The 22,768-nt window shown below is 42.7% G+C and overlaps 1 protein-coding gene across 1 annotated transcript in view; it reads left to right on the top strand.

The window, feature by feature from the left end:
• Positions 1 to 17,201, top strand: part of TMEM154 (transmembrane protein 154) — a 42,314-nt gene extending 25,113 nt beyond the window's left edge. The window contains exons 4-7 of the mRNA XM_007466707.1: positions 2,419 to 2,446; positions 3,617 to 3,702; positions 5,549 to 5,609; positions 17,186 to 17,201. Of these exons, the coding sequence (XP_007466769.1) occupies positions 2,419 to 2,446; positions 3,617 to 3,702; positions 5,549 to 5,609; positions 17,186 to 17,201 (191 nt within the window). The remainder of the gene's footprint in view (positions 1 to 2,418; positions 2,447 to 3,616; positions 3,703 to 5,548; positions 5,610 to 17,185) is intronic.
• Positions 17,202 to 22,768: the final 5,567 nt, after the last annotated feature.

Below are 22,768 nucleotides of genomic sequence, written 5' to 3'. Positions count from 1 at the left end.
GAAAAGAGGGAAGGGAAGGCGGGAGGGACAAAACAGGGGCATTTTTATGGGTCACCTGTAAGGGAGGTTCAGCTGTATAGGGGCTTTATTTATAGTAAAATCCCTTAAGGAAATAGCCTGTACATTTTAGATGAAAAATGCATGGATATAAAATGAGATGAACATACTCCCCTTTCCCCAATTTAAGTGTCTGAGGAGTCAGGCACCTGCAGAAAGCTTCAGATTCCTTCCGAGAGGCAGGAGGACACAACCTACAGCCCCTCGAAGGGAAGCAGTGATGGCATGAAACTGACATCTGTGCCCAACTTTCCTGGGTTAGCGGTGCCATTAAAGCTTGCCAACCCACAGGAAATTACAGCAGCTCCCGGCTGCCAGGAGCTCAGTTCCAGGTGCCTGCTGGTTGTGTTCCCTCGCTGAGGACCTGCACCTCTGCCTGCCAGACAAAGGAGGCCTCTGATGGCTAAGGATCGAGACCATTTGACTATTTGGTGGACCTCTACAAAGTGGTTTGCTTCTCAGTGGTTTTCACATCATAAAAGGTGCAGTGGGGCTGTGCTATCCACTCGCTGGCCATCATTGCCTCGTTTCTCTGGGTGCATTGGTTCCCCTGCCAAACAAAACAGAGTTTGAGCACTGGGCTCTAATTCTTGCCTGTGTTCATCTGGAGTCTGGTCAGCATTCAAGCCATTTTGCAAACTGTTACCTGACTCACTTCAACTAACAGCAACAAAAAGCAGGCTTGTTGGAAGTTTCACTATTATGAGAATGCTAAATCCAAAACATTGGGCACGAATTTAACCCCAGGGCTGGACAATCCAGATTAAGACCTATTCATTTATTCAATAAGTGTTTACGGGGTGTTTGTAGGTACCGTGCAAGCTGGATGGGGTAGGGCTGGGGGATGCCACCATGAACAAGGCAGACATGATTCCCCACCCTTTGGCAGCTATGGTCTAGTGGGAGTGACAGACAAAAAAGAGTTAAACAGAGAAACTGATCAATGACGAATTGTGGCAGACACTATGGAGGAGCACAGGAGGATCTGAGCTGGGAAGCAGTAGGAAAGATGAGCCTTACTTCAGACAGAGGAGGTAGGGGAGGCCTCTCTGAGGAAAGAGTATAAGCTGATGTAACTGGGAAAAGGGCTCGAGTGCCCAGGGTGCAGGAAGCCAAGCTCTGAAAGAGCAAAGGAAGCCAGAGTTTGTAGCAAAGGAAGGATTTATTGCAGGGCGCCAAGCAAGGGGGTGGGAGACAAGCCTCAGATCCAGTCCAACTTGATCATTGAGTTAGGGGTGTTTTTAAAGAAGAACAAAGAAGCTGAGATTAATCATCGTCTTGTGACATTTCTTTTTTTTTTTTTTTTTTTTTTTTGCGGTACGCGGGCCTCTCACCGTTGTGGCCTCTCCCATTGTGGAGCACAGGCTCCGGATGCGCAGGCTCAGCGGCTATGGCTCACGGGCCCAGCCGCTCCACGGCACGTGGGATCTTCCCGGACCAGGGCACGAACCCGTGTCCCCTGCATTGGCAGGCGAACTCTCAACCACTGTGCCATCAGGGAAGCCCTCTGTGACATTTCTTAATCACGATTCTGGGAGTCAGGACGTTTCTGGTTTACGATTCTCTGACGAGGTGGTCCATGGCTGGGGGTCTGTGAGCACCACTTGCCCTGGAGAAACAACCTGAGTTTGTGCTTTAATGATGAGATCTACAACAGCAATTTTAGTGCATTAACGATGTTATCGATAACAGCAGTTTTAGTCATCTGACTCTGGTTGGTTAGTGTTCAGTTAGCACAGGACTGAGGTCAGAGGGAACAAGAAGGGGAATGAAGATTTGGTTAGAGAGATTAATCATAAACTTGGTAGGGGACCTTCTATTTTAGGGGGGGCTTGGTTTCACTGAGACCAGAAGGTTGTGAGAGATCCACCCACACAAAGAGCAGGGTGAGAGAAGAGTTCCAGGGGGAGCTGGTGATTGATAGCCCACGTCCTACTCCGGGACAAAGGGACAGTGTCACGTTTGGTTTTGTGTGTTGCAAGGAGATGAGACAGCAGTGGTTTGAACTGGCACATCTGGGGGCCCGGGAACAAGCCCTCTTTTCAACTCCTCCTTTCTCCATCTTACCACTGTTTTCCTCTTCCGACGGATAAAAATAGTCAAGAGGGGTGGACATCCGCTGTGAAGTGAATGCTCCCAGAGGACCACCAGATCTAAAAGAACGGATTTCACGTGGATGGGACCTCATTTCAATATGGCAGTCTGCCCTTGTTTGACATAGAGGTTAACTACTGCTCCTTTCAAAACGTTATCTACTTGAAGTAATTTCCTCTCTTTGTAGAGGAGATTTCAGCTGTTGGAAATAATAAGTTGTTACACACACTGAATGTTAACATGACTTTTATATTTACTCTCTTATAGATGACCTGGGAAGTGAAAACATGAAAGTGTAAGTTCCCCACTGCGTCCAGTCCAGCTCGGGATAGGCCAGGATGTCGGGGGATGAACAGATTAGAGAGCCGGCTTTTCAAGAGTTTTGGGTTTGACACCCCTTCCGGGGACCTTTGGCTTCCCCAGCCCCAGGAGGATGTGCCCGAGTGCGCACACCTCACCTCAGGGGAGATCTGAGAGGAGGGCAAGGTCCTTTGTTCAGAAAAGAACTTTTTTTCTGACTGCTACTGATTCCAAATGCATTGTTGGTTGAGTATGCTGACGCTGGGTGTATTTCAAGGACATCCGTTCATTTATTCTGAATAAAAATTTTATCTCCAGGGAAGAGACTGTAGCTGGTTATTAAGGGAGGGGAGCCCTGGTAGAAGCCTGAGGTTTGTATGTTGAGAAGCAGTGCAACGTGGGGAGAGGGGGCGAGAAGAGGAATGGAGGTGGCGGGAGGGGGTGGAGGAGAGAGAGGAAGAGAGGATGACACCCGGAGGAGTGGCCTGGGGCGATGTCACCACCACCTCTGTCCCCCCCTCCCCCCCCCCACGGTTATTTGGACACTAGGCTGGCTTCCTCTGCAGGGTGGCGCCTACGCAGCACAGCGATCAGAGCAGGTGGTCCCCTCCCCCAACCCCACCTACATTAACCTGGGCTTCTCCCCTGAACTGTGCGCTGAGCCCCGGCTAGGGAGGACAGTGGATTTTTGAGCACAAAGGGCTCCATTTCTTCAAGGCAGGAAAGCCTGGGAATGGAAGGACGAGGTGATGAGAGTAGCCTGTTGACCGTGGCCTCTGGACCTGGAGCACTGATCAAAAACCCCCAAAGAAAGGGAAGTGAAATTGAGCAAGGCTAAAATGCTAAATGTGGCAACTCCCCGGAGGAGTCTCGGGCTTGGTACCTTCCGGAGGAGCAGAGTCTCTGGGCTGCCTTTCAGCCCATCATCAGTAATGGATGACGGTTTATTTTCATTTTTGCCTTTTTTCCTACTAGAGGTTGGTCCTCTTGAATAGGACAAACCCCCAGCCTACCCTGGAGTGTAAGACGCTGAATCAAGTTCGTCTTCCTCACAGCCAACGGTCAACATCCTAGGCGCTCCTCAAACGAAATTTAGCACATCACACATGTTGGTTTTGTTTTTTGTTTTGTTTTTTCCAACAAGCTCTTTATTTTCTCTCTTCAGCCCTATTTTTGAGGAAGACACACCCTCTGTGATGGAAATTGAAATGGAAGAGCTTGATAAGTGGATGAACAGCATGAATAAAAATGGTATGTGGTGTGGAATAACCTAAGGTGTTTTTTTCTGTGCTCTCTGGTAAGAGAAGGCTGCCCCCACTTTGTAACTATGCCATGAGTCCTGGAGGGACCCTGTGAGCCCACCCACATTACATCTGGCACATGCACGAAGTAAGCGGAGGCGTCTGACCATCCTTAAATATGCAGTTTAATTATTGCATCAATGGTTGCCACTCTTGTATTTTTGCACAAGTTTTTCAAATGACCTTTTTCTTCTTGAAAATGATCTTATATTCGAGCAAGGAAATCTCTTGAAACCAAACTATCTGGAAAATTTACCATCTGGCATTATCTGATATATTATAGAATCTAGAGATCTGTGATTGTAATCTTTATATAAATATAAAACTTTATCAAATACAGTTTACATAGATCTGTCTGTCTAGTAGGCACTAGCCATATATGTCTATTTAACTTAAAATTTAAAAAATTAAATGAAATTTAAAATTTTGTTCCTTACTCATTCCAGCCACATTTTGAGGGCTCAGTAGCCACCTAATAGCTAACAGCTATTATATCAGACAGTGCAAATCTAGAACACTCCCTTCATTGTAGAAAGTTCTACTGGACAGCACTAATAGAGATAGTAATATAAATATCCAATTATAACTTAATTTCCAATTGATATCTGGCAGTAATTGTAGTATATGTCCCTTACTTTTCATTAAATCAACATTTAGATGTAAAAATGATGACAGCTATTTTTTCTATTTTTGATTCCTTTAAAAAAATCAATAAATTATTTTAATGCTCATGCTAAATTAATACAATCTACTATTTATATTATATTATTTTTATTTTTAACATTTATCTTAAAGAAAATACCCTGGGAGCTGTCAGATTCAACAATCTACAATGGAGTTCTCAAATCCAGAGGCTTGGTGTTAGAATTTTTGTACCAGAGGCTCATCAAGATGAGCTTTCCAAAAGATGAGAACCATTTAACTAAATTGTACAATTTTGAACAGTTTTTCATAGTCCAATATTGAGGGAAGAATGGTTCTGTAAAGCATTTGAGGATGGGGTGGGTCATTGAGATAGTCCTTAAAGTAGTTTCATTTTGTTGTTTTTAGTTTATAAAAATAATATACGTACACAGTAGAATTTGGAAAATGCAAAAAAAAAAAGAAAGAAGAAGAAAAGTGTTCCATCACCCAGAACCAAGCTCTCTTAATATTTTGGTGTATTTCCTTTTGTGACTGAGATAATTGTAATATAAAATCATGATCCTGTTGCACTCACTAAAACCAGAAATCTGGAAAAAGCCATTTCCATTTGACAACTAAGGCAGAGAGTGGCTTTGACACATAGGTAGGTGATAGATCCAATGGATTTTTCTCCCCCTTGAAAACAGCAGTCGTGTAATAGGAGAGAATTCTGATGACTTTAACAAGGTCGGCTGTTCCCCACTTTACCTGCTTCTTTCCTGTTGTGCCTCCAGACTGAAATCATTCTGCAGACACATCAGGACCTTGGGTGAAGCCGTTTTATTCCAGTGTCTACTCTGATCCATGCAGATTCTAGCCTTTGGAGCCCCAGTGGTGTTCCTCAGGGACTGAATAACCAAGCAGTGATGAATTGTGCCCTTTCCAACGGGGCCAGAGGCACGTTGAAGTCTTGTATCTGTGCTGTTAGTGCTTTTTTCATTTCAAGAGCCTTGCCGTCATTAATCTTTTAACCTCTGAAACTCCCTGGTGAGGCCATTTCTGCACAACTAACCATACAGATCAGAGAAATGTGATACTCAACTGCACGAGTTTTGTAGATGAAAAACAGAATTTTAGTGACTAACAATGAGCTTGCTTTTATTCTGTCCTAGCCAACTATGAGTGTTTACCTACTTTAGAGGAAGAAAAGGAACCAAACCACAGCAACCCAAGGTACTTCTAATTTCTACCACAGAATATATATGTTTGGGAGAGGGAGATTGGAGACCACAGTTGAGGACTTTTGCTCACCTTCTCTGTGCCTATAAATTTTTTTAAAAGATTTCTTTATTATTCATTTATTTATTTTATTATTTTTGGCTGCGTCGGGTCTTAGTTGCTGGCACATGGGCTTTTTGTTGTGGTACGCGGGCTTCTCTCTAGTTGTGGTGTGCGGGTTTTCTCTTCTGTAGTTCAGGGCGCCAGCTCAGTAGTTGTGGCGTGCGGGCTTAGCTGCCCTGCGGCATGTGGGATCTTAGTTCTCTGACCAGGAATGGAACCCATGTCCCCTGCATTGGAAGGTGGATTCTTTACCACTGGACCACCAGGGAAGTCCCTGTGCCTATAAATTTTATGTGACAGTTTTCATGGGTGTATGGAGAAACGGAAGTGTGAGTTTTGGAAAATAGAAAGGTACAAAGTAAATATCCTAGTGACTCTTTATCTCTAGAAATAAATTAGTAGTGACATTTTTTTGCCCTTCTAAAGAGACACTGTTGAGTCGACTTCTGTTTTAGTCCTAAAACTTTCTGATTATGACAAACTGTAGGTTTGTTGACCTTGGATGAGTAGATGTTTGGTAAGGAAAACAGATGGAGGTGACAATCTCAAAGGGGTAACTGTAAACAAGAGTGAGTAAAATGAACATAAACAAAACAAAAGAAAACCCCGCCTGAATTGCTTTGTTATATGAGAGAAATTAAATTAGAATTTTTAAAAACCCATATTCCATTCTACCACTAGGTGGCTCTGCTCAATAGAAAATTTTAGTGCACTGGGGCCTGTGCGCCCTTTAGCCTTCCACAGTCTTCTTTAAATTGTATTATCTTTTGTGAGGATAGAAATTACCATGTCTGGGTGTTTTTGCTCAGAGAATCCTTTGGTCAGGACCTGGGACGTGCTCGCAGGAAATAGGATTGATGATTCAGTAGGTCAGGGACTTGCTCCACAGAACACTGCTGTGATTTGGGGGGCACAGAATTGCTGATGGGGTGACTCCGAGATGACCAACGAGTAGGGAACTTGACTGAGCCTGTAACTGAGATATTACACTTCTGTCGGAATAAACAGAATACATTTTCAAAGCAGGATAAAGACCACCCGCCGTCTCTCCTTCCAAGTTAACAAGAGGTCCTGCACCAGTCACCTTAAATGTTTCCAGAGAGCAGTCACTTGTCATAAGCAGTTCCTGAAGCCAGAGCAATGCAAGGAAAGACTGATTAATTAGACGGTGATCGGGGCAGTCAGATGGTCGTCTTCCGGACCCTTGTCCTGCTTCCTCCCCTAAGCCTTACCTGAGAAGTCGTGCCACCATAATCTCACTGAGGTGAACCTCTGCTCTGATGCAGACTATGCATCTTATTGTAGATGTCAGTCATTGTTACCTCTGCAGGTACTTGCATGTTAGAATTCATCACTGGTTCAGAAAAGAGTCTATCCTATTTAAAGGAGATATCAGACATTAACAAGAAGATGAAAGAAAAAAAGAATGCTCGCGGGAGTATCACAGAGGACATTACGAAGGAATTATTTCTTTTGCATTTTTACCTAAAAATGAACATCTATGTGTGTCCAGTTTAGGGCTCAGATCACCCCCCAAAACCTGATAGATATCTTATTACTGCATCTCTGATGTGCACCCTCAAAAGATGTGAGATGTCATTGGTTTTTATATACCTGCCTCTTGTTCCTTGAAATTATTGGCAACATAGAAGAAGCTTAATGTTAGAGAATTGTATGGTGGTAAAAGCTTCTTAGAAATCATGTTTTTGAAATACCGAGAGGCTGGTCTCTGAAATAAGCTCTACCACATTTCTGCTTCTAAGGCAAAAAGGCTTAACGTATTTGGAGAGCTGCTTTATGTTAAATTATTGATTTTAAAGGGAATGTGTACATTCCTCTGTTGGTCTGGTTTTAATTCACAGGACAACTGTCAGGCTGTCACCTCATTCCCTCTTGATGAAGCGAGGACCAGGGTTATAGAACCAAGAGTGGCAAGTCCCCAGTCTTTGGTGCTGATGACACTGTCTGATTACTTCAAAGGGTATCATGATATTGCAGAGCAAATTTAATTTTTATTCACTAAAAACTCAGAAAAGTACAAAGCACTTAGAACAAATCCTGGTACAAAATTAACTCTCAATAAGTATTAGTTATTTTTAATTATTATTAAAAGTTAGAATTAATATACATAAACTTATTGCCTTTTGGGTTAATGAGCCTGTGTCCTAAGGTCCAGGCACATCTAGTATGTGGAGCATTATTTTTGCTCCTGGTTTCCCCGGGGACTTCATTTTGGAGCTTACCAATCCTGAGAAATCATGAATTTGTTTCATCGCCTAGTAATGATCTGGAGCCTTTAGGTTCCCCATCCATTACCAGCATAGGTAATATGCTGGTGATTTCAGAATAGTCCTCTTAGCTGTCTGGAATTTTTTAAAGGGTACATAGTTTGGATTATCTTATAGTTTGGATAATCTTTTCTGTCGTGATTTTATTTACATTTCTTTCTCTTATTGTCTTAATTACATTGACAATTGATGAAACATTTACTTTGAACCTCGAATCCAGGACAGATAGAAGATTTTTTTTTCTGAAAGCTTGTGAATCATTAGAGATACAGGTGGTGAGTGCAACGGTCACTGGGCTTAGAATCAGAAGACTGGTTTCAAGACCCGACTTGGATGATCATTTGTTCTTTGTACTAAGACAAGTTACTTTAACTCTGTAAGCTTCAGTTTCCTCATCTTGTAAAATGGATATAATGCCACCTGTCCTTCTAGTTTCACAGGATCCCAAGAGAGAAAAAAACTTTGTAAGTTTTAAAGCACCACACAAATGAATGAATTCCTTTATGCTCTGGCAATAATTCTCCCCATCCTCTCCAACTGACTTTTTTTTTTTTTTTTTAAGGATTTTCTATTTTAGAGCAGTTTTAGATTCACAGCAAAATCGAGCAGAAACTACATAGAAGTCCCCCGTACCCCTGGCTCCCACATGCACAACCCTCCCCGCTGTTGACAACCCCCAGCAGAGCGGGACCTTCGTTACAATCGGTTAACCTATTTTGACACATCATTACGTCCAAAGTTCCCCAGTGGTTTTGATCTCTGTGAATCATCCTTCCTCTACCGTCTAAGCAGTATACAGGTGACTCTAATGCTTCAGAAAGTATATAACAGTCACTGCAGATTGATCTTAGTGGAAAACACACTTCCCCATCCTGCTTGGATTAGCAGGAGGATGGGGAACTAAGACTTCTGGAATCCATTTACTTCTTGATGCTAGAAAGACACCGTGACATAGAGCCTCTGTTATCCATAAAGTCCACTCTGATCCTGGGAAAAACGAGGTGATCTGGTCACCATCCTACACTTAATGCACTACATTGTGTGCAGACTTCAACCCTTCACCTTCTCTTGTTCAGGTCCATAATCTCAGGTCTTTCTGGACTTTTCCCACACATCGCATTAGCCAGCAGTTCCTCATTACTTTGCCTTGTCCTCACTGAGTGGACATTTTCCTTGAGCTGTGGAATCTGAAATTTAGCACAGGATTTTAATAAGGGCCAGGGATGTACAAAGTACCATGGGAAGTTTAAAGTATGGTTTTCATGTTTTCAAAAAAACCAGTGGGAAAAGACAGCAAAGGAATGGTGGGGGAAGGGGAATTCTATATCCTTATTTCCCACTTTAGCATTTTTCCCTATAATTCGTACATGTTATGTGCCAGGCAACGTATGGGGTACCGGGAACAGTGTCAGTGGAACAGTGTCCAAGGGATGGGCAGGGTGGAGCTGAGGTCTGCCCAAGAGTTGAAGAGAATTTCATCACCGACATTGTTCAGCCTTGCCAGCGTGTGTTGATAACAAAAAACAGATCCATTGAGTTGGTTTTATTATTGTTTAAATTGTCTTGAAAGAATTCACTCCCTTATTGTCTACCCCCATCCTTACAATACCTTCTCGAATGCCACTCGACAGTGGCAAAAACAAGATGGAATTCCTTTCATCTTGGTGCTTACAGTCTGGGCAGTCTCTTCCTTCTTCCTGAGGCCTTTATAACTAGACAGTTTCCTGAAAGCATGGTGTTTCTGCCTCTGCAAGCTTAGGTGAATAACCACAGAAAAGGAATTGCAAATATTAGCCAAGCGCACGTCTTCTTTCCCTTTATGCCTGTTGGCCACAGTGATGATTTTATGTTGAGTAACAGCATTGGGAAAGATTGGGGAGAATTAGATTTCATCCAAGTCAATTTATAGCTTTGAAAGTACAGTAATAACAACAATAATAAGACACTTATTCTAGATGCCAGATACCTAGCTACTACTACCTAGGAAATTAACCAAGTTAAAGAAGGTAAGTAACAGTATACCTGTTCTGCTTTTGTAATAATTCCATTGTTCTTTTTTTTTTTTTTTTTAAGAATCTTGGGTGTGAGACTCAGACACCAATGTATTTTTATTAATTTATTTATTTTTGCTGTGTTGGGTCTTCGTTTCTGTGCGAGGGCTTTCTCTGGTTGTGGCAAGCGGGGGCCACTCTTCATCGCGGTGCGCGGGCCTCTCACTATTGAGGCCTCTCTTATGGCGGAGCACAGGCTCCAGACACGCAGGCTCAGTAGTTGTGGCTCATGGGCCTAGTTGCTCCGTGGCATGTGGGATCCTCCCAGACCAGGGTTAGAACCTGTGTCCCCTGCATTAGCAGGCAGATTCTGAACCACTGCACCACCAGGGAAGCCCTCCATTTTTCATTTTATGATTCATGTCTGAGCTCAGTAATATTATAAAAATGTATCACTGTAGTATTTCTCAGGAAAATGCAGGTTAGCTTAATAGAGAATTTTTTGAATTTCTCCCTGTTTCTTCCCTTCTCTTTGTCTTTTTTTGGAGAAAGTATGATCGTCAGTGTAATTTTTCAAATATACATATTGAGTGCCTAATATGTGCCTGGCATTGTCCACATCATGCCAAGACAACCAGCTAAAAATGAAACAATCCATCTGAGTAAACCTGGAACTCAGAGAGGTTAAGTGATTTGTCCAAGTTTGCACAGGAAGTTTTTGATGAAGCTCAATCTAGAGAAGAGTTTAAAATTGGATTTTCATTTTCTTTGACTAATTAGTTAAAATAAAAGAGATATTCCATAAATGAAATGACAAATTAGAAACTTTTAAAAAGAACCCTTAGTAGCAAGAAAGCCATCCACCATGAGGCCAACTATGAAAGTCTTCAGTGGCTGATGCAGTGCAGACATTGACAAGACTGAACCATGAATTGCAAGAAAACAGCAGTTTTGTGTGAACCGTTCTGGCCTCTCCACTCCAGTAAATCTCTGTGGCTGCTTCCAATTACTTTATGAGTTTCCTTCCTCTTTTTCTCTCCAGTCCCTCAAGTCATTTAAAAGTCAACAAGTATTAAATATTAAGTATATTAAGTGCCAACTGATTTCCCTCAAATCCGAGCTAAGTATCATGAGGGATACAAAGTAACAGTTTATAATCCTGCAGGATGCTAACCTCAAATGACATGGTTAACATGCAGGGGGTGTGTGTATGTGTGTGTGTCTACGCCTGTGTGTGGTGGGTGAGAGAAGATGCACTAAATTCAATACACCACAGCCTCGTTTGAATACTAGCCCAGATTGTGTCTACACCGTGAGCACCATCTATGTGTCTTGGACCAATTCTGGGCCTGGCTCTGATGGCAGCCAGATTCTCGTCTCTATAATTCCACCTGGGCAGGCCTCTTATGGGAAGGAGAAGGGACGTTCTATTGATGAAGAGGAAGAGAGCATGATCTAATGTTCCGTGACTTTGTGCTAAACTGAACTTTGCACTCCTCCCCAAACCAAGTTAGAGAGCATCATAATTAGAGAAATGTTTAGCATAGGTTTATTACATCTTGGGAGACAGGCAACATTAGCTGTGGTCAGAAAGAGGGATTGTTACAAGGTAGACTGGTCAGAAGGACAAAGATGGCTTATCTGATCCTGACTGCAACCAAGGGGCAGTTATGAAACGAGGTGTTACAATTGCACCTCCTCATTTAACTGGTGGCGTTCCACTTAAATGCTTTCTTAAAAATCATCAGATGATGCTTTTTAATCAATTCAATTGGTTTTTTATAGTTTGGAGGCTTGTTACTATACAGCTTTTGGGAAAGCTACCCCACATTCTTAAAATATCTACATATAACCCTCTGAGAAAAATCACTCACTCATGCCGCTGTCACAGATAAGTGACCAAAACCGTACGAATTAACATCAAGGCAAACAACAGAGGTTCGAAGCGGGATCATTGATTTTATTTGTTGCAATTCTGTGGCAGTTTGCCAAGATATTTTTAACAGGGAACTTTAGGATTTGCCAGAGCTGGAAATGTCAGGGCTGATTTGATCATTTCACAGAGATGATAAATAGCCACAAAGATAGCAGGGAACACATCTAACTCAATAAAGGAATGAGCGTGAGGGAGAATAATGCCTCCAGGCTCTGGCATGGGTGGGGAGCCAGGTCCCGGGTTGCTGACTTACTAACAGGCACGTTGGCCATCATACCACCAGTGAAAATCGCGTGTGAGAGTTGCGACACTAGGAATGACCTGCTGACCCACTGCTGAAGCAACTTGTACCCACACTGGGACTGTCTCTGGTGTGGCAGGCCTGGCACGTTGTCAGTGGCCAGATCTATAAACACATAAGTTCCACACGTATCATGCGTGAGGTCCTGTGCTCTTTGATGCTTTAAATGAATGGGTTCTGGTTGGTAGGCAGTGTCACACTCTAAGCCTTCATGTTTGTAGAGTGTTCTAAACAAACCGTATTTAGGTTACACTGTCCTCAGAAACTGAAACTTTGTTTTGGAAGATGGTTTCTTAAAGGCTCTGGATATTTGAAGCAATGTTCAAGCTTGTGTTTAACTGAACATTTGGTAGCATAGAATCTAGCAAAATCAGAATGCCCATTCATGGGTCTGGAGGTCAGGCCCGTGGCATAGAGCTTCGCCTACATTTTCTCATTGATTTTTTTCCAACAGCCTTCTAAGGCACATGGTATTATTATGCATGTTTTGCAGATGAGATGGGCTAAGAAATGTTAACTTGCTCAAGGTCACACAGCGAGAAAGTGGCTGAGCCCTGATTTAAGCTCTGCCCACCTGACCCTGTGCTCAAAAATCCACCATGAGCACATGCCAGTATTGGCTCAACCATAGAAGCAGCCCAAGAAGAGAAATACCTAGGCAAAAACTTAATCAAAAAATGCATGGATTGGGCTTCCCTGGTGGCGCAGTGGTGAGAGTCAGCAAAAATCCACCATGAGCACATGCCAGTATTGGCTCAACCATAGAAGCAGCCCAAGAAGAGAAATACCTAGGCAAAAACTTAATCAAAAAATGCATGGATTGGGCTTCCCTGGTGGCGCAGTGGTTGAGAGTCAGCCTGCCGATGCAGGGGACGCGGGTTCGTGCCCCGGTCTGGGAGGATCCCACATGCCGCGCAGCGGCTGGGCCCGTGAGCCATGGCCGCTGAGCCTGCGCGTCCGGAGCCTGTGCTCCGCAACGGGAGGGGCCACAACAGTGAGAGGCCCGCGTACCGCAAAAAAACAAAAAATGTATGGATAATATAAAAAGAAATTGTTCAAATTTTTATGGAGGGACATCAAAGATATAAACAAATGGAGAAAGACATACTGTGTTTCTGAATGAAAGACTCAACAGTGTGAAAATTATCCTTTTAAATTCAACTTAGTCTTTTAAAGATCCCAATGAGCATTTCATCTGGGAGAATAATTGTGCGCAGATAGGGTAATTCTAAAAGAAGGAAAAAGAACAATTGTGTGTGGGGAGGTGGATTTGCAGGGAACATGCTCCAATAATTAAAACTGTGTACACCCAGAACCAAATTAGTATTACTAGCATAGAATAGAATATTCAAAACAGCCTCAAGTATATGTAAACATTTAATATATTATAAAAGTTGCAATTCATAGCAAGTGGATTATTCAGTAAATAGTCTTAAAACAACTGACTAACATTTGGAGGGAAAATTTAGAACTCGACCTCACACTTTAGATTAAAATAGACTCCGGATAAGTTTATATGTGAAAAAGAAAGAAAAAAAATCCAGAAAAATTAAAGATAAATATTATAACTGTAAGGTGAGGTCAGGTTGAAAACATGACACACAGTCAGAAACCATATCAGAAAAGGATAGACTTAACTACATTAAAAACTCAAATTTTTTATACTTCCAAAAACACAATATAAAATTAGGAGGAAAATGACAAATTGGGGGAAAGTATATGCAATATGTATGATGAACAAGGAATTATTATTAATACATAAATCAATAAAAATATAATGTCCTATATGGGCAAAGAATATTAATAAGCAGTTTGGCAAAAGAAGAAATTAAAATTACCAACAGAGCTTTGAAAAAAACTTTAGTCTTCCTAGTAACAAAAAAATGTAACCCAAGAATATGTAAAGGTAAATATTAGATTATTTTCACCTATTAAATTTACAAAAGCTAAAAATAATAATATCCAGTATTAGAATGTTGGGGAAAGGATATTTCCCTAAAGGAAAGTGTCAAGAGAAGGTAAATTTCTAGGGAAGGGGGATAATTGGACAATGGGCTGGTCAAGCTTTAAAATTGCATACGTTTTAATCTAGCAATTCCTCTTCTAGATATTTATGCAAAGGTAACAACTGGAAGCATGCAAAAATGTAGCAATTTTTATAATAAATAAAAATTATAAATTGGAAATTAATGTTTAACAATAAGGATATGCCTAAAAATAATGTTCTTGGTGAGACAATGTGAGACAATGGTGTGCTCTATAGCCAATTAAAAAGATATGGTATATTTATTAGCCAGAAAAGAGGTCTATATATGAATGAGAGTGAGAAAAGCAGATTACAGAACAATATGCAGAACATAATTCCATTTTTGTACAAAAAGAATATATGTCATTATCACAGAAAAAAGTTTGGAAGAATAAATACCAAAATGTTAACTGTAGTGAGGTTGTTAGTATTTTTATTTGGCTTATTTGTATTTTTTATTTTTTCAACAATGAATATGGATTAGTCTTATAATAATTAACTTTAAAAATCACTTCTATTTTAACTGCTGGACACAGATTAGCGTTGTGGACAAAAGAGGGATTGTGCCCATTGCTGTACAGCCTTGTATTTTGGTCTGCTTAGAGTAGCTGAAATGTCAAGATAAGGCCACGAAAGGAAAACATGCACTTCAGAGACTTATGCTCCACAGAGATGAACTCCTGGATCTCAGAAATATTATCTTGCTACCACCCAGTTTCCAAGAAAGGAAGCCTCCTTGCCCAGTTTAAGAGCTGTTCAGTGTGACTTATGAAACGGGTTGTTACGTTTGTTCTTCAGATAAAGAATGTCTTCATTTGCAGTCAGGTTTCCATTAAATAAGTTTTCCTACAGAAGTTGTCCTTTTGTCCATGTCTGCTTTCCCCTTTCTTTCCCATTGGTCAGCCTTCCTGGTCACAGCTTCTTCCCCGTGTCTTCACAACACAGACACAGACACACAAACACATACACAATGTCTCTCCTCCTCTTTCTTGGATAGATCTAGCTAGCTAGCTCTCTATCATCTAGCTAGCTAGCTAGCTGGCTCTCTATCATCTAGCTAGCTAGCTAGCTCTCTATCATCTAGCTAGCTAGCTAGCTCTCTATCATCTAGCTAGCTAGCTCTCTATCATCTAGCTAGGTACCTAGCTCTCTATCATCTAGCTAGCTCTCTATCATCTAGCTACCTAGCTAGCTAGCTAGCTGGCTCTCTATCATCTAGCTAGCTAGCTAGCTCTCTATCATCTAGCTAGCTAGCTAGCTCTCTATCATCTAGCTAGCTAGCTCTCTATCATCTAGCTAGGTACCTAGCTCTCTATCATCTAGCTAGCTCTCTATCATCTAGCTACCTAGCTAGCTAGCTAGCTGGCTCTCTATCATCTAGCTAGCTAGCTAGCTGGCTCTCTATCATCTAGCTAGCTAGCTGGCTCTCTATCATCTAGCTAGCTAGCTCTCTATCATCTAGCTAGCTAGCTAGCTCGCTGGCTCTCTACCATCTAGCTAGCTGGCTCTCTATCATCTAGCTAGCTAGCTACCTCTCTATCATCTAGCTAGCTAGCTAGCTCTCTATCATCTAGCTAGCTGGCTCTCTATCATCTAGCTAGCTAGCTCTCTATCATCTAGCTACCTAGCTAGCTCTCTATCATCTAGCTACCTAGCTAGCTCTCTATCATCTAGCTAGCTAGCTCTCTATCATCTAGCTAGCTAGCTCTCTATCATCTAGCTACCTAGCTAGCTCTCTATCATCTAGCTAGCTAGCTAGCTCTCTATCATCTAGCTAGCTAGCTAGCTAGCTGGCTCTCTATCATCTAGCTAGCTCGCTGGCTCTCTACCATCTAGCTAGCTGGCTCTCTATCATCTAGCTAGCTAGCTGGCTCTCTATCATCAGGCTAGCTAGCTGGCTCTCTATCATCAGGCTAGCTGGCTCTCTATCATCTAGCTAGCTAGCTGGCTCTCTATCATCTAGCTAGCTGGCTCTCTATCATCTAGCTAGCTAGCTGGCTCTCTATCATCTAGCTAGCTAGCTGGCTCTATCATCTATCAAGTTGTTTCAGAGACCTTTTGGAAACACCTGGTGTGTCACTGAGCAGGCAAGAACTGAAGTAGGAGTCAGAAAAACATGGTCTATTGCAGCCTCTATGAGCCTCTGAGCTAAGGAGACACCAGGTCCTGCTGATGATCGTTATTCAGGCACTTCCTTGGAAACACAGGTCACTTCAAGTGGAGACATGCTAGAATTTGGGTGAAAGGACACAAAATTTTAAAAAAGTGGGTGGAGGTGGGGGAGGTCAAGTAGTCTGCTTTCCACGAGACTTGGGTGGAGACATGGTCTCACTGGGAAAGAGCGATAGAGCCAGACCTGTGGCTGAGAGAGCCAAGTGAGAAACAAAAGCAGAAATTAGCCCGCTAGCATGGTTATGTCCACACACCATGTCCAGAATTTATGTCTACTCACACCTCAAGATGCCTGATGATTGAATTCTAAATGACACGGAGAAGGCACTTCCAGATCCTCTGTGCCTGGGGAAAAAAATGGGCTTTCGAAAACATGCCAGGACCACAAACCCTTGAGAGAAAATAACATATTGAAAAATTTTTTTTAAGGAAAAAGGAAAGGCAGTTTGGCATCTATTCCTAGAGAATGGGATTCGATTTCTTTAAAGGGGGAACCCCGGCTCCATCTGGTTCTCTCCACATCAGCCCTGGGGAAGGATATTACAACTAGAGCTAGGGATTATTTCTGGGCTTTCCTAGATCTCCTCCTCAGGGTTCAGATATAAAATCCAAACTGAACTGACCTTTGTTTCAGAAATTGTAATCTGGACACCGTCGGCTCCCTGACTGCTATGTTCTCCTGAGTCACCTCCATAGCTGAGCGACCAGCTCTCAGCAGCTTCTTGGAAATATACTATTGTTCTGTTTTTTGCAGTGACAATGAATCCTGAAACTGAATGATGCTAACATTTTCCAAGAGAAAGCAGCCCCGGAGGGAGCCTGCTGGGCCTGCCAGCAGAGGATGAAGAGGACCCGAATTTAATTAATTTCAAATCAATGTAAACACAAGAACCTTTTGCTGTTGCTTCCAGCGCCCACTCTTCCAACGCCCAGTGCATCACCTGTACTTGGAAGAATGCTCGACTGAGAAGTGCTGGGCAAAGGCGTGGCTGCCATCCATCGCTGAGGGTGGAGGAACCATAAGATGCAGTCAGCGCTTATCAGTGGGTGTTCCCTCCGCTCAGCCAACCTCTAGATGACTGTACCATCACCCTGGCCACGCTCTCAAGTCCTTGTTACCTTTCTGCTTCATTCCTCGGGGTACAAATCAGGAAGCTGTCTATGGTTTCCTTCTGGGTCACCTTGCGACCTAGCTAGCTTTGGAGAATTTCCTCTCATGAGTTAAGTTCTCTGATAGGTCAATTACATTCAGGGGGAACTTTGCTCAAGGTGAGTTATGTCATGGAATAGACAGCAAACAAAGCAAGTGTTTCAATGTGGACCCCATCCCAGGGGGTGGGTAAGCTCATTTCCACCTGCCATGAGACACAGTGTGAGAGCCCACAGTCCTGAAGGGATGCTGTTTGGGGACGTGTTGACCCTGAGTTGGCCACAGGTGAGGGAGGAATGGAATTCTCAGTGAAAGAGCAACCGTTTTCCTTCTCAGAGAAAATCAGCTGCTTGTTCACATTTCCCCACGGCTCATCCCTGCCCTCACCACAACTCCCTTGCGTGTGATGTATGGATAGATGTGTGCAGCTGGGCCTCCTCTGCCACCTTCTGTGTCTCTGAGATCTTTAAGGTTGTTTGGAACAAACAGAACAGCAGTAGGCTTTGTCTGTGCCCGAGGCAGGTACCCTTCCTCATAGTCAGGATCTTTCCTGCCAGCCTGACCAGGGCTCGGGTCCTCAATGCAGCTCCCAGGAGGCCACCACCGGTCATCAGAGATGACATTCTACGTGATATTTGTTGACATCCTCCTGCTAGAAGCAATGGTGCAAAATGCAGAAGGGCCTAGTTATCACTCCCACTCACGTAAAATCAATCGCCATTTAATCCTTAATTTTCCAATTCTGACCTTTAAAGCAATCTAGCAAATTAGGAGCCCTCAGCTCTTCCACGGCACCTGATGTTTTATTCCAGGAAAGAAACAAAGAATGAAAACTGTATCTTACTCCCCGCATATAAACTGAGGAGGGGTTGAGGTTCACCAAATATTTGCTGCTGTTATTTGGGGTCTTGTGTTTGAAAGGACTGCCTTAATGCATAACGAAAACAGTCCTTTTTTTCAGAATCCCTTTAACCAGCACTTGCCTTCTGAACTATGCCCACAATTTTAAAGGCAGAGTTCCAAGCCAGGGAGGTCTTTCCACCGCAGTGAAAGATAGAACTATCTGGCTGTGTTTAATCACTGCTCTTAAGCCATCCCGGGGTTGCAAAGAGCTTTGGCAAAAGACAGTCTTCATGGTACAGAACCACAACAGATCTGTCTGTTGTATTCTATTTAGCACATCTTAATATGGCATTTTTGTTTTCATTGCTGTTTTGCATATTCATATTCAACTTGTGGTCCATAGTGACTCTCAAGATATTTATGCCAAAATTGCTACTTTCCAAATCATCATTTCTGGCTGTTTTGTTACCTTGTTTCTCATCCACATTTTGACTCTGTAAAGAGTCTCTTCTTTCTCTAGGTAGCTAAGATTTTTGCTGAACTTTTAGGCCTGTAAGCATCATCCAACCTTATCAAATAATGGACTTTAGCAGTTCAGAGAAGGATAGGAGGTCTTGGAGTCTCACTTTGATGAAGTGATATTTTATGATATGGTAAATATATTCTCATTCAGTATTTGAAATGACTTCAAATTCCAGAAGAAGCAAGCTTCAGCAATATGTCATTGTGTTTATATCTGAAAAATGTACTAACCTCTATAGTTGCATAATGTGCAAAGCACTTAAAAAAAAGAGTTTATTCTGGCAAGATATATGACATTAGTATGAGTTAAAACAGCAAAAGTTCAATTCTAGTGCTCTGTATCTTTTTATTACTGTCCAGTCAAGAGGCATCATAGATTATGATCATTCCAAGAATTGTTTTTAAACCTAAACTTAATTTTTATGTTTCAGATTACTGTTAGTAAAAATCTTAATAATTTTCCCTAATTGGGTAGCCAATCAGAGCAAAATCTGACTTTAGAATATTTTCAAATGTGTAAATTTTATCGTATTTTTGTACATATTAAGTAAGCTAAGTTAGCAACATTGCCTTGTTCAACTCCTCAGGAAACTTGTTGTAATAAATATGTGAAAATCTCAGTCTTAACTCAGCGATGTGACTCCTCTCTCTGGGAAGGTCATTGTCATCCAAACAGCGAACACATAGCACGGATCAATCTTGACATCCATGGGGTGACAGATGCTTCTGATAACCCTTGTAGCTCTAGCAATGTAAACAGGTGCTTTAAAAAACACTTTTGTCTATTCATTTGTTTTGGTTGTTTAAACTATCAGTTTTCACCATCTCTGTAAGAAGGCCCTTATGTTGAGTAAACATAAAGTGTACACATTAGTTTCAACTTCTGTCAGAATTAGTACATATTCTGAATATAGTAGAGCAATAAGACATGGCTCACACTGGGAAGACATGGCTGAAATTCTCACTGTGAGGAAAACATTGACATTTTCTACTGAATTAAATTTACACATGCTGCTTTTTCACACTCAGGATGAATTCTGGCCTGTCTATTTACTCAGGATGAATTCTGGCCTGTCTATTTAATATCTACAATAGGTGGTCCAGAGTAGCTTCATTCATAGATTACACTTCTTTGCTCTTACAATAGCCAGAAGATCACCGTATATTAGTATGGTGTGGAAGTAGTCAAATTGGTTATTAATAATTGCTAAACCCAAACACCCAATTGCCTGAATTATTATTATTATTATCATTATTTATTTATTTATTTATTTTGCGGTACGTGGGCCTCTCACTGTTGTGGCCTCTCCCGTTGTGGAGCACAGGCTCCGGACGTGCAGGCTCAGCGGCCATGGCTCACGGGCCCAGCCGCTCTGTGGCATGTGGGATCTTCCCGGACCGGGGCACGAGCCCGTGTCTCCTGCATCGGCAGGCGGACTCTCAACCACTGTGCCACCAGGGAAGCCCTGAATTATCTATTTTTTTGAACAGCTCTTTCACATTGCCTTGATACTGTCTTGTCTGGTAGCCAAATTTTATTTTCCTCTTAGTCCTTTTGTAGATATCTGGTGTAGATATCTGGCAATCCATAAAATTATATAAAATAAAACTTTTAAAATCACCTCTATGGATACTCTAAGCCCTTTCTGAAATGATATTTTAAGAAGCTAAATTCTTAAACCAAAGTACTTACAGTAACATAAGGACTTTAATCTCATTACTGTACAAGATTAGAAATATATGTTGAACTGCTTAAGACAACCAAAGGTGGATGGGGTCCCGTGCCAATTGGTCTCCAGGTGCAGAAGGCTCAGTTAATTATCCTCCTTCGTTGCCATCATATTATTATCATTGGCCTTTGGTAGGTTATAAATAAATAACTAGACTTTTACAAAAAGGCTATTCATCACATTTTTCACTTCTTTGGTCTGCATGGAAAGGAATAAGATAATGATCTCTAGATACTACAAACAGTAGGTGACATGTTTTCCAGTGTAAAGATCAGTTGACTGAACATTCAAGATGGCGGACGAGTAAGACATAGAGATCACCCTCCTCCCCACAAATACATCAGAAATACATCTACATGTGGAACGACTCCTACAGAACACCTACTGAACGCTGGCAGAAGACCTCAGACCTCCCAAAAGGCAAGAAACTCCCCACGTGCCTGGGTAGGGCAAAAGAAAAAAGAAAAAAGAGACAAAGACAAAGAATACGGACGGGACCTGCAGCAGTGGGAGGGAGCCGTGAAGGAGGAAAGGTCTCCGCACACTAGGAAGCCCCTTCGCGGGCGGAGACTGCGGGCGGCGGAGCGGGGAGCTTCGGAGCCACGGAGGAGAGCGCAGCAACGGGGTGCGGAGGGCAAAGCGGGGAGATTCCCGCACAGCGGACCGGTGCCGACCGGCACTCACCAGCCCGAGAGGCTTGTGTGCTCACCCGCCGAGGCGGGCGGGGCTGGGGGCTGAGGCTCGGGCTTTGGTCAGAGCACAGGGAGGGGACTGGGGTTGGCGGCGGGAACACAGCCTGCAGGGAGTTAGTGCACCACGGCTACCCGGGAGGGAATCCGGAAAAGAGTCTGGACCTGCCGAAGAGGCAAGAGACCATTGTTTCCTGGTGCGCGAGGAGAGGGGATTCAGAGAACAAACGAGTCCAGAGACGGGCGCGAGCCTCGGCTAAAAGCGCAGACCCCAGAGACGGGCATGAGATGCTAAGGCTGCTGCTGCCGCCACCGAGAAGCCTGTGTGCGAGCACAGGGCACTATCTACATCCCTCTTCCGGGGAGCCTGTGCAGCCCGCCACTGTCAGGGTCCCATGATCCAGGGACAACATCCCCGGGAAAACACACGGCGCGCCTCAGGCTGGTGCAACGTCATGTTGGCCTCAGCCACCGCAGGCTCGCCCCGCATCCATACCCCCTCCCTTGCCCCGGCCTAAGTGAGCCAGAGACCCCGAATCAGCTGCTCCTTTAACCCCATCCTGTCTGAGCGAAGAACAGACGCCCTCATGCAACCTACACGCAGAGGCGGGGCCAAGCCAAAGCTGAACCCCAGGAGCTGTGCGAAAAGAAAAGAAAGGGAAATCTCTCCCAGCAGCCTCATGAGCAGCAGATTAAATCTCCACAATCAACTTGATGTACCCTGCATCTGTGGAATACCTGAATAGACAACAAATCATCCCCAAACTGAGGCAGTGGACTTTGGGAGCAACTGTAGACTTGGGGTTTGCTGTATGTGACTGACTGGTTTCTGGGTTTATGTTTATCCTAGTTTAGTATTTAGAGTTTATTATCATTGGTAGATTTGTTTATTGATTTGGTTGCTCTCTTCCTTTTTTTTAATATATAGGTATATATTTTTTAACTTTTTCTGTGAGTGTGTATATGTATGCTTTTTTGTGTGATTTTGTCTGTATAGATTTGCTTTTACCATTTGTCCTAGGGTTCTGTCTGTCCATTTATTTATTTATTAGTATAGTTTTTAGTGCTTGTTATCATTGGTGGTGGATTTGTTTTTTGGTCTGGTTTCTCTCTTCTTTTTTTTCTTTTTTTAAAATTACTTTAAAATTTTTTTATTTTTAATAATTAAAATTTGTTAATAAGTTTATTTCTTTTTTTTTTATTTATTTCTTTTTTTCTCCCTTTTCTTCTGAGCCGTGTGGCTGACAGGGTTTTGGTGCTCCGGCCGGGTGTCAGACCTGTGCCTCTGAGGTGGGAGAGCTGAGTACTGGACGTTGGTCCACAAGAGACCTCCCAGCTCCATGTAACATCAAATGGCAAAAGCTCTCCCAGAGATCTCCATCTCAACGTTAAGACCCAGCTCC

This window comes from Lipotes vexillifer, unplaced genomic scaffold, assembly GCF_000442215.2.
Source record: "Lipotes vexillifer unplaced genomic scaffold, Lipotes_vexillifer_v1.1 scaffold498, whole genome shotgun sequence".
NCBI classification, from domain to species: domain Eukaryota; kingdom Metazoa; phylum Chordata; class Mammalia; order Artiodactyla; family Lipotidae; genus Lipotes; species Lipotes vexillifer.
Note: the sequence above shows the minus strand (reverse complement) of the source record. Positions and strands in the feature narration are given on the sequence as shown.